The sequence below is a fragment of the Balaenoptera physalus genome, assembly GCF_965194825.1.
Source record: "Balaenoptera physalus genome assembly, chromosome: 6".
Lineage (NCBI taxonomy): Eukaryota > Metazoa > Chordata > Mammalia > Artiodactyla > Balaenopteridae > Balaenoptera > Balaenoptera physalus.
The window spans coordinates 53,908,195-53,926,505 of NC_138885.1; the positions used below are offsets into that span (position 1 = coordinate 53,908,195).

At 34.8% G+C, this 18,311-nt stretch overlaps 1 protein-coding gene across 7 annotated transcripts in view; it reads right to left on the reverse strand.

Annotated features, from left to right (window-relative positions):
• BAZ2B (bromodomain adjacent to zinc finger domain 2B) overlaps window positions 1–18,311 on the reverse strand; it is a 307,588-nt gene that overhangs the window by 11,942 nt on the left and 277,335 nt on the right. For 6 of the 7 annotated variants that reach the window (XM_082464830.1, XM_082464829.1, XM_082464828.1 and 3 more), the window contains 4 exons: window positions 17,812–17,972; window positions 12,687–12,997; window positions 12,163–12,298; window positions 7,284–7,430 (listed from right to left, as the gene is read on the reverse strand). In XM_082464830.1, the coding sequence (XP_082320956.1) occupies window positions 7,284–7,430; window positions 12,163–12,298; window positions 12,687–12,997; window positions 17,812–17,972 (755 nt within the window). The remainder of the gene's footprint in view (window positions 1–7,283; window positions 7,431–12,162; window positions 12,299–12,686; window positions 12,998–17,811; window positions 17,973–18,311) is intronic. The other variant, XM_082464833.1, reaches the window with a different exon arrangement.

Below are 18,311 nucleotides of genomic sequence, written 5' to 3' on the forward strand. Positions count from 1 at the left end.
GTTGATGTCGTGGTAATCCATCTTCGGAACTATAGAACTTATCAGCAGTATTTCTTTAATCTAGGTCAGTGGACCCCAACCTTTTTGGCACCAGGGACCGGTTTCACGTAAGAAAATTTTTCCATGGACAAGGGGATGGTTGAGGCGGTAATGCGAGCAATGAGGAGGATTGGGGAGTGGCAGATAAAGCTTCGCTTGCTCCCCTGCCACTCACCTCCTGCTGTGCGGCCTGGTTCCTAACAGGCCACCAACCGGTAACGGTAACGGGTCTGAGGCCTGGGGGTTGGGGACCCCTGGTCTAGGTCACTAACTGAATGAGTTTAAAGATACAAAGGTACTATCTTTTGGAGCACAGTATAATTAAGAACAAAGGTTGAATATAAACAAAAATATAGATCTTATTAATAAGAAAGTTGAAGAGATAATTAAAAAGCTAGGCCAAAACAAGGAAAATAGCTCATGAAGTGTCAAATAGAGAAAAAGTCCTTTGTAAATGATCAGATCTACTGGAAATTTATATTTCTTTCTAGATAAAGAAAAAAAGCATTTTCTATAAGAATAGAGTTCCACAAACTTGTGCTTACCAGGTGTGAACAAAGCAGAGGTGAAGGAAGAGGGAAAAAATGTCTGTTTTTGAGGAAAACAATAAAGAAATAGTATAAAACAGATTATATTTGGAATCAAAGAACATGATTTCCAGCTATGGCTCTGTCAGTAACTAGCTATGGAACTTTGTACAAAAATATCTGTGAGTCCCTGTTTTCTCACCTGTAAAATAAGAAAGATAAGCCACACAATTGGTACGGTCATCCTAGCTCTACAATTACATGGGGGGAAAAAAAAAAAAAAAAAAAACTTCAAAAAAACTCAACATGGCCTTACGCAATCTAACTACAATGTACAGGCAGCACACTGATGTAACAATAGCTGCCCACCACGCCCCTCAACCTAGAAACAGCAAAATAAATCTGTATTTTCAGATTTTACAATATTACAGTAAATATAGTAGATCATAGAAGAATATCAGTGCAAAGACCCCGTAATGTATGGTTTTTGTTTGAATTTTCCAGAACAGTGTTTATCTTCTTTTAGCAAATTATTTCCTCTCTTACCCAGACTATTAAGAAATCTTAGACTTAAGACTTAGGGTCAGATATCAATCAGCTGTAATTTAAAGTTGGCTGTATCCTTGAAATGAATTTGGCTGAAAAACGTTTCTCTGGAGTATTTCATACCAATTTCTTTGAGGATTTCAGGACCTCTTCTAGCATTATTTTTTAAAATTGCTTTTAATCAAGCAATTAAAATTATTTATTTCTCTACTGGCAGGTTAAAAGTATAGTTAAAGAGATATTTTAATTGACTAAAATAATAAGACAAACCATAAATCTAACATCTTCCCCATACCATATGAAAGAATCACTACCCCTTGAAACTAACTGGAATAATTAAAATGTTTTACTAAGTCTCTTCTCCATTTAGTTTATTAATTTTTATTCACTAAAATCTGATTATTTTGAGTTTTTATATTACACTGAGATTTTAGCACTCTGAAATCATAAAAAAGAGAAAGGGAATGCTTAATTCATGAGGAAAAGGTCTATTTAATGAAGATTAAATTAAGTTAGATTGAGTAATTGTGTTACTTAAAAAGAACAAAATTTCATGAATAACGGGTCAAAATGTCTAGTTCCCATTTGAACTAAAATACTATTGGGTTGGCCAAAAAGTTCATGCGGGTTTTTCCATAAGATGTTACAGGATCCCAATACTTGGGATCATATTCTAACAAATTAATACTCATAGTAAGAAAACATGAAATTTAAATCCACAGAAATAATAACTTTTCTGATGTTTTAAAAAGACAATGAAGACTCTCTCTTTCTGTGATAAATGATGTTTATCAGCTTACCTCATTAGATCATGCACATACACTTTTAAAAGCAAGCTTTTACACAGTTGCTCTGTTACTGATGACTTTGTTCTTGGACAGAGAAGCCTCCCTTCCCCACCCTTTCTATCTTATTAGAGCCCAAATCCAAAGAGGAACTTCAGGATATCTTAAACCGAACCTATCAGATTACACATACAAGGGCTCATTTCTGTGATGTTTGTATATCTATATATCAGAAGTTGCGAACTGGTGGCTCAGAGGCTGTAAACAGCCCACAGAATGTGTTGTTGTTTGGCTCATAATGCTTGTAAAAATCCTGAATTTGTTGCCAACATTTAACATTTGGGAGGGCATGCATAAAAATCCATAATCTTGAAATACTGGTAGATCCTGGAACACTGGGCCCACATGTCTACATGATGGCTGGAGTTGAGCAATGTCTGTCACATATAAATGGGGCCATGGCTTGACTTTCCTGTTTGCTACAGTCCCAACTCTTTTGTGTTATTTGGCTTTTGTAGGCACTGGAATTTAAAATTTCTTGTGTGTGTGTGTGTGTGTGTGTGTGTGTGTATGAGTGTGTATAAATATGTATATATACACACATGCCAAGTTTTTTGATTCTGTGATCCTGAGAGAAAGTATATATATATTTATCTTTAATATACATACATAGTGTATGTATATATATTGGCATGAAAACACACATATACACAGAATAAAAACAGTCACAATGACGTATGCAGAAATAGCTATTTGAGAGCAAGATGTATAATATAAATATTTGTAAATAACTGAATTACTGGAAAGATATTTTTAAAACCTTAACTTTAAAAATCTTTACCAAAATCCAATGTTTATAAGATTTTTTATTGCTGTAAGAAACATAACACCTAATCCACCACATTTAAAAAACAAGAGAGCAGAGGCTTAGAAAGCTGCATTTACATCGAAGGGTTTAGATGAGATCATACACCTCACATCTTCTACTCCACTCCTGAAATGATAGATAGCCAGAATTCAAATTTACAGGAAACAAAACCTCCTATAGCCTACCAGATGATACCCTCAAGAATTAAAACACTGATTTGTGGGCTTCCCTGGTGGCGCAGTGGTTGAGAATCTGCCTGCTAATGCAGGGGGCACGGGTTCGAGCCCTGGTCTGGGAAGATCCCACATGCCGCAGAGCAACCGGGTCCGTGAGCCACAACTACTGAGCCTGCGCGTCTGGAGCCTGTGCTCCGCAACAAGAGAGGCCACGATAGTGAGAGGCCCGCGCACCGTGATGAAGAGTGGCCCCCGCTTGCTGCAACTAGAGAAAGCCCTAGCACAGAAACGAAGACCCAACATAGCAATCAATCAATCAATCAAAAAAAAAAAAAAAAGACTCATTTCCTCCTCTTCCCCTTTAAAAAAACAAAAACAAAACACTGATTTGTTAGTAATTCATAAAGTATTAGAGACACTTTCTATAACTTGACATTTATGAAGTTAAAAGATAAGTTATGTACCACCAGTGAAGATTATTATTAAACTACATTTAACTATATATAACAAAAATGATCAAGTAATGAGAAATAAAAAAGCAATTATTAGTGAATATGGTGCCATGTGAGACCTCTGCTATTTTGTAAAATATAGCCTAAAATATAATAAGGTATTGATATAAATATATCACAAAAAATAAATATATCACAGAATTTTAAAGTCATGAAAACCTTCAAACACACAACCATATTTGATCCTTACAAATCCCCGCAAAGCAGATACGATTCCATTTTACAGATATAACTTTGAAGCTAAGAAAGCACTCCATATTTATGAATCTGGGAGGTGAGAAAAACCAGCAAAGGAGAATGAAAAGGAGCAAAAGCAAGAAGAAAATCAGGTGAGTATGGTATCCTAGAAGACAAGTGAAAACAGGATTTCAAGGAGGAGGGGAAGTTCCATTCTATCAAATGTAAGTGATGGGTTAGATGAGATCTAGATCACTAGACCGAGCAATGTGGAAGTCATTTGTGGGCATAGTAAGAGAAATTTTGGAGAAGCTGTGGAGATGAAAATATTACTGGAGTGAGTTTAAGAGTGAATCAGAGGAGAGAAATCAGAAAGAACCAGAACAGAAAACTTTCCAGTAAAGGGAAGGGGAGAAATGGGGGAAGTGGACCAAGGAAGAAGTGAGGCCAAAAGAGGGTTTTTGTTTAGTTTTTGTAAGATGGGAGAAATAGTAGCATGTTAGTAGGCTGATGAGAAAGAACCCAGTGTAGAAGGAAAAATTGATGATGCAGGAGAAGACAGAACTGCTGGAGCCATTCTCCTAAGGAGGTGAGAGGGGATGGGATCTGAAGCACAAGTGGGGTTACTGGCTTAGTCAGGGGCACACAAGCAGTTCATGGCAACAGGAGGGAAGGTAGAGTATGACAGCCCAGATATAGGAAGGATGGTAGGTGTGGTGGTGGATGCTTGTGATATTTTCTTCTGATGGCTTCCATTATCATAGTGAAATGGGAGTAAGGTCATCAGCTGAGAATGAGGATGGAGGAGACAGTAAATTATCAGGCACCACTAAAGGCCCTCTTAGCCTTAAATTTAAAGGGCTGGGTGTTTTCTCCAGCCACATTCAAGATACCTTTGTATCTGAATATATAGGTGCTGGAGAAGTCAGGGAGTTGGATTAACCAGCATGACAGTTTTACCAAGTGAGAGAGAGGCACAGGAGCTAAAGGTGGATGCAGTGATTATAGGAGGAAAGAGAGGACATGAATCGGGAGAGGGACAGTGAAAAGGTCTTAGGATAAATGAATTGAAGGTCCTGATGAGATCAAAGAATTATTGGAGTTGGAGCGCTAGAGGGAGTGAACAGGAAAGAAAGGAGGCAGTGGAGAGATGGATGCTTGAAACTGAGTTTATGACGTGGTGGTAGTTACTGGTAGTAACTACGTCAAGAGATTAAACATGGAAGACAGTGTCTGAGATAGGGAAAACCTAACGAAGAGTCTGGTCCTCAATACATTCTAACCCTTTCACACTTCTTACTCCTTACTTTATAACTCTAAAACCCATTTCTTTCTACTTTATCATAGTGCTACTCTTTAATCAATTAGTATTAGAATTCACAGGTTTCCAATTTATATGTGACTGGAAAGTGACTTAAAATACATATGCTTATTACCATATGACCTAGCAATTCTACTCTTAACGTATATAACAGAAAAATTGAAAACATATATTCATACAAAAACTTGGGTATGACTGACTGTTCATAGCAGCATTATTCATAAAAGCCAAAATGTAGAAACAACCCAAATGTCCATCAGCTGAACAGATAAAATGTAGTCTGTCCATATAATGAAATATCATTTGACTTTAAAGATGAAGTGCTAGAACACAGATGAACCTTGAAAATATTGTGCTAAGTGAAAGAAAAAGGCCACATATTTTATGATTGGATGTATATGTAATGACAAGAATAGGCAAACCCACAGAGATAGAAAATAGATTAATGTTTGCCAAAGGCTGAGAAAAGAAGGGGAATGGGGAGTGAATGATAATGCGTACAAGCATACTTTTTGGGGATCATGAAGATGTTCTGGAATTTGATAGTGGTGATGGTTGTACAACTTTGTGAATATATTAAAAACCACTGAATTGCACACTTTAAAATGAATTCTACAGTATACGAATTATATATCAAAAAAAAAATCCCCATAAAACTCTTCATTTTGATCTGGTAATTAAAAAGTTTTAAGTAATAATATTACTTAAAAAATACTAAAATTTATATGGAGCCACAAAAGACCCAGAATTGCCAAAGTAATCCTTAGGAAAAAGAACAAAGCTGGAGGCATAACCCTTCCAAACTTCAGACACTACTACAAAGCTACAGTAATCAAAACAGTGTGGTACTGGGGCAGGAACAGACATATAGATCAATGAAACAGAATAGAGAACCCAGAAATAAACCCACACACCTACAGTCAATTAATCTACAACAAAAGCAGTAATATACAATGGAGAAAAAACAGTCTCTTCAGCAAGTGGTGTTGGAAAAGCTGGACTGCTAAATCAATGAAATTAGAACACTCCCTCACACCCTCACACCATATATAAAAATAAACTCAAAATAGTTTAAAGACCTAAACATAAGACATAAAAGTCCTAGAAGAGAACACAGGCAAAACATTCTTGGACATAAATTGTAGCAATATTTTCTTAGATCATTTTCCAAGGCAAAAGAATTAAAAGCAAAAATAAATGGGACCTAATAAAACTTAAAAGCTTTTCCACAGCAAAGGAAACCAACAAAACAAAAAGACAACCTACCAGACTGGGAGAAAATATTTGCAAATGATGCAACTGACAAGGGGTTAATAACCAAAATACACAAACAGCTCATACAACTCAATATCAAAAACACAAACAACCCAATCGAAAAATGGGCGGAAGACCTAAATAGGTATTTCTCTAAATAAGATATACAGCTGGCCAACAGGCACGTGAAAAGATGCTCAGCGTTACTAAGTATTAGAGAAATGTACATCAAAACCACAATGAGGTATCATCTCACACCAGTCAGACTGGCTATCATCAAAAAGTCTACAAATAATAAGTGCTGGAGAGGGTGTGGAGAAAAGGGAACCCTAGCACACTGTTGGTGGGAATGTAAATTGGTGCAGCCAGTAAGGAAAACAGTATGAAGGTTCCTTAAAAAATTAAAAATAGAGCTGCCATATGATCCAGGAATCCCACTCCCAGGCATATACCTAGAAAAGATGAAAACTCTTAATTTGAAAAGATACATGCACCCTAATGTTCATAACAGCCCTATTTACAATAGCCAAGACATGGAAACAACCCAAGTACCCATCAACAGACAATTGGTTTAAGAAGATGTGGTACACATATACAATGGACTATTACTCAGCCATAAAAAAGAATGAAATATTGTCATTTGCAACAACATGGATGGACCCAGAGATTATCATACTAAGTGAAGTAAGTTAGACAGAGAAAAACAAATATCATATCACTTACACGTGGAATCTAAAAAATAATACAAATGCATCTATATACAAAACAGAAACAGACTCACAGACCTAGAAAACAAGCTTATGGTTACCAAAGGGGAAAGGTGGTGGGGAGGGTGGTGGGGAGGATAAATTAGGAGTATGGGATTCACAGATACAAACTACTACACATAAAATAGATAAGCAACAAGGATTTACTGTAGAGCACAGGGAACTCTATTCAAAATCTTGTAATAACCTATAATGGAAAAGAATCTGAAAAAAAAATATAACTGAATCACTCTGCTGTATACCCGAAACTAACACAATATTGTAAATCAACTATACTTCAATAAAAAAATTTAGTTTTAGATCAGTCTTACCTTAGCAATGCAAGCTGGACAAAACCAGTCCCCATCTGGTATAGTTGTAATCTTGGGTCTATGGCAGTATGTATGACAGCCTTTGTCACAGCCATCGCAAAGGAGAAGCAGTTCTTCATTATCTCCCTTTCGACAGATCTGGCAGTACTATAATACATGGAAAATCATTTAAAATTAACACTCGGCTACGAATAATAGTTTTTGGGATATTAAACACACCATTAATTCCTAATTTATATTAGTAATGAACATTCCGCTTGCTAACAAATATACAGTAGCCATACACATCTATGTATCTCTCGTTACACAGATATGGACCACATGATGGGGTGAGCAGTTCAGTTGGGGTAAATGCACATTTCAGGTACACTGCAAAAAACAAAGCTAGAGGTTGAATGCCTGCACACACTTCAGAAGCATGTACACATTAACATATGAAATAATTAACATGACATTAGAGCACATAAAGCAATGAATAGCTTTAATACATGGTGTTTTAATTTTTTAATATATTTCATTGTTTGCTTATCTTAGCATCCTCATGATATCCTGAGAAAGAAATAAGTAAGAGTTAGAGTAATTTTTAAGATCAAAATTAGGAACTTGCATTAGTAACAGAATTATAAATAATAATAATAAGATGTCACTGTATTTTGACTATGTCCAAATCAGGAAACTTTGGAAATCAACCCAAATCAAACATGTGTCACAAATGTAGAAAATGGATCCTACAAAATGATTTCTAAGGGAAAAAGAAATTGATACAATATATTAAATAAAAGAATTTAGAAGTTATAATTTATTTTCTAGGACTAAAAATAAAATTGTTTCTTCTCTGTTGAAAAACTTCTAATACCATTAAGAACTTTAAAATCTATAAAGAGATTTTTTTTCCCCATGCACACATATTCTGTATAACAAGTTTCACAAAGGGAAAGAAGGAAGATTAGACAGGTAAAAACTTTAAAGATGGCTTTAAAAAATGGTAAGTACTAACATTATATTTTGACATTTAGTTTTTATTTTAGTCACAGTAGACAATGTCCTGTAATCAATATTCAAAAAAATGAAAACATTATTAATATTGTACATCAACTATATTTCAATTAAAAATAGTTAAAACATTTAAATTATAAATCATTTGTACTAATTTTAAGTTATGTATTTATATACTCTTAAAAACAAAATAGCTTAATTGTTCAAACTTAATTTGTTTAATTTCAATAAAACATTAAATCTTAATCTGGGAATGTCTAAAATAGTCTTTCATAACTCAATACGTACACCAATGATAGCTTAAGAATCTTATCAAAACAGCAGATACATGCTATTCACCTTAACAAATATCTATCAAATATATGTAATATACATGTAATACTAAAACTGGCATGTGTACTAAGAGCAAAAGCAGTAGAGTTTAATATCCCAACAGTATTTATTTTATGACCTTTCCTGATAACCACATCACTAAATACCTTAATATGGTGTTATTTCTCCAAATTTGAGTTATTTCTTTAAAACTTCTATTATTAAAATACTCATTGAGAAATAACATTTCGAAGGTTATATTTCATTCCTTATAACAATAAAATTTAAAAATTAGATTCATGAACATTAAGTAAATTCTCATTGTTTTCTACAATAGCTAAAAATACTATGAAGCCTGTCTTACATCTCACATTTATGATTTAAAAATAAAATTATTTTCTGATACTTATTAAGAAAGGGTGGCAGGTATCAAGTTCATAACATTTTTGAAAATCCACAGTAATAGCTCACAATATGTTAGAGCAAATGTAGTCATATTTGGTTTTAACTCCTTTGCTACCACAGTAAAAAAAAACAGTGGATGTTGCCGATTGCTTAACATTAACAACAGAAAACATATTGTGGGCTGAGAAGTATCTGGAGGCAAATCATGGCAGCTCCTTCTTTCCTAGTAAGCATTTCTGGTAAAGAGGATATTTCTAAAGATATTGAGCACTTTAACATTTTTTTTTAGAACTTCTTATGAGGATTATTATAGGTTTTGTTACATTTCTAATTAAAGGTTACCAAGTGCTCATTAATCTTTGAATAAGAAACTCTGCCTTCTTTTCAAAGTAGTTTTATAGCAAATAATGTATTATTAAACATTAAAAAAAGAAATAAAAATTATGAGATGGAGTTAAATAATGATGAATGTATATTAATTTATTAATAACAATGGAAAAGAAGTTTGTAAAACCTGAAATAAAGCTTTAGACTGCAGAAAGTAAGTATACTAATATAAAGGTAGATTTTGGTATAAGTTTTGGGTTTCTGGGTATGGGTTATAACAAAACTGCCTACACTGTGATGATTTTTTTGGTGTAGATGAGAAAAGTAACTGTACAAATTTCATTCTGATATAGGAATTGAATCTTTTTTGATCATTATAGCCTACATTTCACCAAATATATTTGTCTAAGGTGACTTTAAAACTGGTTTTAATAATAATTTTTAGAAGAAAAATTATTTTTACCTGGTAAAAATGCTACCAGATGACCTGAACAATGCCTTAAAACTTATAGTAAATTCTAATCTATATAGGGAAAGACCTAAATTTGAGCATATTGTGAAAACTGCAGATTCATTATTCCATGGACATTTTAGAAAGAAGTGAAAAAAACCATAGAAGAAAGCAAATTTATTTGTATAGAATGAATAAAGTCTTGAGTAGTCTAAGTATAGAGGTAAAAAGGAAGGAGCGAATGCTAAATTATTTAAGAATCTCTTCTTTTCTTTGGGGAAGATTATTTAAAATAGGAATTTTACCCTTAGTCATTCATGAAAACAAATCTCAAATGTTTGAATTTTAAAGCTAACCTGTAATTCAAAAGCAACTGTTAAAGTAATTCATAAAAGTCTACATATAATAGATATTTCTGTATACGATACAAAAGAGGCAAAAGGGACACGTACATGATTTAAAATAAATCTCTCTCTGGAAAATATAAGAAATATAGCTTTTATTTTGAACATACAGCATTTGTTGCCTAGTACAAAGTAGAGGCTACTACATGATAACTAACTGGGCTTGAACAAAGAAGGCGAAAAAACATTTTTAACTGTTAGAGGAAAGACTAAAGTATCTACTCAATGCCAACTATATCCAAATATTGGGTTGGCCAAAAGGTTCGTTCGGTTTTTTTCCGCAAGATGGCTCTAGTAACAGTTGTCTATAAGTTCATTCAGAACAATTTTGTTAGATTGTATGTGACACTTATCACATCAGCGTGCATTTAAAAAAAGACTTATCAAAATTGGTGAATTTTTGTGTAGCCATTTTAATACTGAAGATGGAAGAAAAACGGCAACATTTTCGGCATGTTATGCTTTATTATTTCAAGAAAGGTAAAAACGCAACCGAAATGCAAAAAAAGATTTGTGCAGTGTATGGAGAAGGTGCTGTGACTGAACACAACAAAAGTGGTCTGCGAAGTTTCATGCTGGAGATTTCTCACTGGACGATGCTCCGTGGTTGGGTAGACCAGTTGAAGTTGATAGCGATCAAATCAAGACATTAATTGAGAACAATCAACGTTATACCACGCGGGAGATAGCCAACATACTCAAAATATCCAACTCAAGCGCTGAAAATCATTTACACCAGCTTGGTTATGTGAATCGCTTTGATGTTTGGGTTCCACATAAATTAAGCAAAAAAACCCTTCTTGACCGTATTTCCTCATGCGATTCTCTGCTTAAACATAATGAAAATGTTCCATTTTTAAAACAAATTGTGACGGGTGATGAAAAGTGGAGACTGTACAATAATGTGGAATGGAAGAGATCGTGGGGCAAGCGAAATGAACCACCACCAACCACACCAAAGGCCAGTATATGGTGGGATTGGAAGGGAGTCCTCTATTATGAACTCCTTCCAGAAAACCAAACGATTAATTCCAACAAGTACTGCTCCCAATTAGACTAACTGAAAGCAGCACTCAACAAAAAGTGTCCAGAATAAGCCAACAGAAAACGCATAATCTTCCATCAGGATAATGCAAGACCACATGTTTCTTTGATGACCAGGCAAAAACTGTTAAAGCTTAGCTGGGAAGCTCTGATTCATCCAGCTTATTCACCAGACATTACACCTTTGGATTTCCATTTATTTAGGCTTTACAAAATTCTCTTAATGGAAAAAATTTTAATTCCCTGGAAGACTGTAAAAGGCACCTGGATCAGTTCTTTGCTCAAAAAGATAAAAAGTTTTGGGAAGATGGAATTATGAAGTTGCCTGAAAAATGGTAGAAGGTAGTGGAACAAAATGGTGAATACACTGTTCAATAAAGTTCTTGGTGAAAATGAAAAATGGATCTTTTATTTTTACTTAAAAACCGAAGGCAATTTTTTGGCCAACCCAAAACATGATATCGGTGCATAAAGGAAGAGCTCTCTGCTTATTCTGTATTTACTTAGCTAAGTATTTCTGGCATTAAAAAAAGAAAATTGATACAAATATAAAGATATTTTAGAAATGAAATGAATGTACTTAGCAGGTAATGTTAGCAACTGGAGTGTTTACAAGATTGAAAGGGCCTTCAAAACATTCAGATTAACAACTATTATGTTGACAGAATGGAGAAGACAACTTCAGTCAGAGTTATAAACAATATTCAAAGGAGAGAAAAACAAGATTTTAAAAAACGAAAGGTAACATTTGGTAGGTTCCTTCAAAAAGCTCAAAATAAAGAGGAAAGTATCAAACTATACAGTATTTAAGAATTAAGGAAATTCTCAAGTACAGCATACATTATTTTGACAATAAGTAATGCATAATTAAGAAATATCTGAAGATTGGGAAAAAACAGGACAAAGTAAATTATAGTATTTCTTAAATAAAAACACTTACAACTTTCATAATTGATTTTTCCCATGCTATTGATTTCTGTAACTGCTGAATGCACAGAGCTACCTGTGCAGCACTGCGAGCTTCTGATAATGCCCTTCTCCATACCCTGAGCCCTGGAGCAATATCCTCTTCAACTCTGCATTGAAATATAGAAAAATTAAGTAGGTCACGTCCACATTTATGGTTACTGAATGTGAAACAATCATCACACTGAAAGCCAAGCAATGACAAAAACATGTAACAGCCAATAAGTATAAGGTTTAAGCAACTAAATTTGATGTAGTGCACAGACTGTGGCTACGTGCCTCAAAGCTTAGTCACAACCAGGTAAATGTAAGATCACTTTGCAGGATTATCAATGCACATAACAACAACAAAAAATGTTTTTACAAAGCACCATGCAAATAGCATGATCCATATGGATCACAGACATACAAGAAGATACATAGATAACAGGCAATAGAAAATAGGCTCCAATTAGCAAAGAAGCACAATAATTTTTCAAGTTAATCTCAATAACCTACCCGTCACCATCACCACTAACGGATGGTGCAGGAGCAGGGACAGTAACTGTGCCCACATTATCCAGTTTGATCTGAATGGTGGTACTTAAGGGGCTCTTCAGATACCTTCTTTCAATGTTCCGCTCCAAATCAGCCAGCCTGGTTACAGCTATATCTAGGGGGTTGTCACTCTTCCGTTCCAGTGCATGTGCACTGCTTTCTTCTTCGCCAGTAAATTCTCCATCATGCTCCTTGCACAATTTAGAAAATGACTTATGTTCAAAATATACCAAGTCCTCCCTTTCTGATGCAGGCTCTGGACACATCCAACCCTATATATCAAAAGAATAATGTTATTATGGTTTCCTCTTGAAATGCCTGCTGGGTGAATTACCTTTACTTAAAATACAGCAGCAGACACCAGCAGATCTTAAGGATCTTTACTAAACGTGTTTACCTTGTGTTTCCTAATGCTAGGTAGAAACAAGAATAAAAAATTAAAAGAAACAGTTGTGAGAAGTTTGAAGAAGAAAATTTAATAACTTTTGATATTATGAAAGGTATAATGAAAATCAGCAAAGTATTCTGAGAGACTTTAGACTACATGCTTATTCATTTCAACAGAAATCTCTCAGTGGTCTCTGAATTTAGCTCTTCCTTTCCATTTCCATTCCTTCTACCACTCTTCCGTACAGGGGTCTGTACAATACTTACCATTTCTCCTTCAGCCGTAGGAGTTTGCGTGAGCTGTTATACTTGTCTGTATAGCCTTTCCCTGTTGCTCTTAACCTGGTTAACTCCACTCATCCTGCAGCTCTCATTTTAAAAGTCCTCAGGGAATCCTTCTCTGACCTCCTTTAGCAGGTAAGTCTCCATATGACAAGCCCACAAAGGACCATATAATACGCCATAGCCTTGTGGTACTCACAATTTTTTACTATTGTGATTATTTGATTCACATCTTTTTACCTCTAAATTCCATGATGGCAGGGACCACGTCTGCTTTGACTCATTTTATCTCCAGCACGGTGAAAGCAAATAGTAGGCACTCAATACACACATGTTGATTGAATAAGTGAATGATCTTATAACTCAGCTTGCTTTTATTGATCTTCTACCTCAAAATCCTTCAAAGTTTCCCTACTGTTTAACAAAGTCCATATTTTTATCATGACATTCAAGTACCTCAGTCTACCTCTTCCTCTCATGTTCCCGTTCACACATCCTACACTGCAAATTCCACAACTTGCAACTCCACAAACATGCCCTAAACTTCTGGATCCTGGTGCTCTGCTCAGGCTGTTCCCTCTTCCTAGTATGGCATTCCTTGTCAAAAGCTGACTCACCTTCTCAAGTTCCATCTCGACTTCTACGTGAGATGTTCCCTGATCTCTCCCATGTCTCCATCAGAAGTTATGTATTCTTTTTCTAAATTCATGTACGACTCTGTACTCCTCTATGATCAGTTAACAGATTCTGCAGAGATGTATATATGACTTATCTCCCTATTAGATGACAAGCTTTCTGACAGCAGAAACCACATTTTATCCAATTTTGTGGTGCCTACTGTCTGATGTGGAATAGGGGCTTAGTAAATGCATATTAAATGAAAAACAGAATGAACATTATCCTTTTTATTAAACCTATTTAGAGATAATTATTTTATCTTGTATAGTAGGATCAATTCCTCTTCTTTAATTCAGTAGAACATTTATATTTGTGAAGTAAGGATGGAATTATGAATAGTACATGTAAGTGCATTAGGTACAAGTCATGTCAAATGAACCTCATTCCCATATTCTGAAAAGGGTACTAAATTGCTAAATCAAGAGAACCCTGTAAACATAGCATATCTTGATGTCTGCAAGGCAAATGACAAGACAAAAAATGAAGACTAGATTAAAGAAATCTAGAGGGTTGAAAACTGCTTCCAAAAAATGGTGGTTGACAGAACTTGTGTCACCTCAGAAAAGGTCCCCAGTGCCAATGTCCAAAAGGCTCTGTACTTGGTTTGTCCTGTTAATACACTTATGAGTAACTTGGTTGATTGTTATTAAATCTGCAGATGATTTAAAACTAGGAAGAAAATTTAATATTCTGTATAACAGGACTAAGATAAAAATAGTTCCATATGCTGAAAAATGTACCAACATGAAATTAATAAAAATAAAACAATGATAAATGTAAATTTTAGGTTTGAAGTTTAAGCAACTAATCACAGAAATATTGAATACTATATGTGATAGAACTCACTTAAAAGCTCTTTGAAAGAGGGCCAGAGTTTGTTTTTTCATAGCGTATACTCAGTGAAGCAAGAGTATAATGTGGATGCTAAAAAGCTAGTACAAAATGGAAGTATAGTGCTGGATTAAGGAAAGTAAAAGTCCCATGAACACATTCAGACAGCGCTATGTACAGTTATGGATACAATATTTTAAGAAGGATATTAACACTGGTGTTTATACAGAAGAGAATCATGTACATGGAAACCATTTCACAGGACTAATGGTTGAAGGAATTAATTAGCTTGTAAAAGAGAAAACTTAGAAAGAGACACAGGAGCTATCTTTAGAGGAGCTGGAAGAGTAATTAGGTTTTTCGTATACTCTCAACAACAGAACTAGGACAAGAGACTTGCAGATTTTCCTACAAAATAACAAAGAATGTCCAAATTATAAGCAATATTAAAAATATAAATGAATGCACCTAAGTAAGTCCCACAGGCTACCTGTGTGATGTGTCTTCACAATGGCTAGTTCCCCACGTTAAACATATAACTCTGTTTTCTTAAAAAAAAAAACATTAAATCTTCTATAGATGTTAAAATAATGTCTTGTGGTTATTTTCATCATTTGTATTTTTAGACTCTTCAAGAATAATTCATTTTTTCAGAATAATACAGAATAATTTAGTAATACCTTAATAACAGAATATTAAAACATTTCACTTAAAAAAAAAATTCTACTTTTCTTATATACTTAGAACACAGCCAAGAATGTCTAAGCAGCCAGTAACGTGATAAGGTTAATGCAGGAAAATATGAGTATGGCTCTAGGAAAATGTTTCAGGCCCAAACCCTGACTTTATACTTAACTTAAAAAAGCTTGGGGGCTTCCCTGGTGGCGCAGTGGTTGACAGTCCGCCTGCCAATGCAGGAGACACGGGTTCGAGCCCTGGTCTGGGAAGATCCCACATGCCGCGGAGCAACTAAGCCCGTGCGCCACAACTACTGAGCCTGCGCGTCTGGAGCCTGTGCTCCGCAACAAGAGAGGCCGCGATAGTGAGAGGCCCGCGCACCGCGATGCAGAGTGGCCCCCACTTGCCGCAACTAGAGAAAGCCCTCGCACAGAAACGAAGACCCAACACAGCCATAAATAAATAAATAAATAAATAAATAAATAAATAAATAAATAAATAAAAAAAAAAAAAAAAAAAAAGCTTGGGACTTCGCTGGTGGCACAGTGGATAACAATCCACCTGCCAATGCAGGGGACACGGGTTCGAGCCCTGGTCTGTGAAGAGCCCACATGCTGCAGAGCAACTAAGCCTATGTGCCACAACTACTGAGCCTGTGTGCCACAACTACTGAAGCCCATGCACCTAGAGCCTGTGCTCTGCAACAAGAGAAGCCACCGCAATGAGAAGCCCACACGCAGCAATGAAGACCCAACCCAGCCAAAAATAAATAAAATTAAATCTTAAAAAAAAAAAAAAAAAGCTTGGTGATATGCTTTCCCAACCAATAGCCAATTAGAACTGGCAAATTAGGTGGAAGAAGTTGGGGGGAAATTGGGCCAGTAGAACCAATCAAATTGAAACCAGCAAGCAGTAGCAACTGACCATGAGAGAAGACAGAAACAGACTATAGAAAGCAGACACAGTTGTTTAAAAGCAAAGCACACTAGGACCATTTAATGTAGGGGCAAAACCTCTTCACATTTCCTGAGGGAATCATTATCTAATAATTGGTCTTCGCACTAATGATTCTGTGTCACCAAGATAATTTAAATCAAACTCATTATTCTCAATTTAAGAAGGCAGTGTAATGCGTAACATAAGCGATCTGACAAACATGTTAAAAAATAATGGTGCTAAATGGAATAATTTTCATTTCTCTAGAAAATTAACTTGTGTGGAAGACTTCATTTGTTGAAGATGCCAAATAAATGAGGCATTTTTATACTGTATTATAGTACTAGGAGGAAGATATAGTTTGCTAGCAAAATAGAGTCAACAAATGATAAATTTTGCTTCCCAAAGTTGGTAATTATGTTTGCAGCAAGAAAGGGATATGTTATTAGCTCTGGAAAGTGACATTTTTTGGAGAACTTCAAAAGTTTCCAAATGCCATAGGATAGTATTATGGCATAAGTTTCTCATTCTGAATAAAACATAAAATAGCAGATCAAATTACATGGATACTACATTTTCTAAACCTTTTCAGGTGTCTCATACTTATTCATCATCCATCCATTTACTCTCAGAGACATCACCTTATTATCAACTGAGAAGACTTTATACCCCTCCTACCGAAACTAAAAATTCTTGCACTAAGGTAAAGCTTTCCTTTTGCCTGTCCATTGGAAGCCAGTCTGATCATGATAATGCTTGTGACATGGTAATGCCCAGTAGATAAATAAATTTAAAATTTACATATATATGTAGGGTGTGTGGGTATGTGTATAATGATACAGTGTATATTTGGATATATCTATATTCTCCAATTTTAAATTATATAGAGTGAAATTTTGACATACAACATGGCTTGATGCAAGGAGGTTCCTCTATATGAAACAGTATAGTAGTTATTTGATAGAGCATTATATTTATCATGGGTAAAACTAGAAATGACACTTTTGAATTCCATTAAGGAGGCAGCAAGATTTGGTAAAAAGAACACAGGTTCTGGACTCAGACAGACTTGGATGAATACACACTTAGCTTACTATATGACCAGTGGCAGGTTACTTACTTTGAGTCTTGTTCCTTACCTGTAAGATGGGGGAAATTAATTCAGGATCATTTTGAGAATTAAATGAGATAAAGTGAAAACATTTAACAGAGTAACTGGCACATATCAGGTATACAACAAATGATAGTTACCTTCCATCATCCTAAAAACAGATTTCATTCCAATCAATTTTACCTTCACTTGCAAACTTGCTGATGCAACTCTCCTTTCTAGATCTTCTACCTGTTGAAGAATACTCAAATCCATTTCCATTGCTTGTTCTTCTACTGACCAGTTCTCCACAATATCTCGAGTTACCTGGTTTTCTTCATGTTCATTTAATTCAATAATAGCAACTATATTTGAAAAGAAATTAATTTTAAAATCCACTTTATCCCTCAATGATTTCTTCTAAAAAGTGAATAAGGTTCCAGGGATAACATATACATGTAACTTAACACACACAAATGTACTTGTGCATACACAGGCAGATTACTCTTAAAAGTAGGAATATTCTTTTTTAAGAAACAAAACAATATGTCTGCAGGTTGTGAGAAATTATAAGAAAGTAATACCTATTTAAGAAATGTAAAGAGTTACTGTTTGTTGAACAAAATAGAAAAAAAAATGCCTATTAGTAATAAATTAAGAATTAGGATATACTAAAATATGTTTTAAGATAAAAGAACTAATTC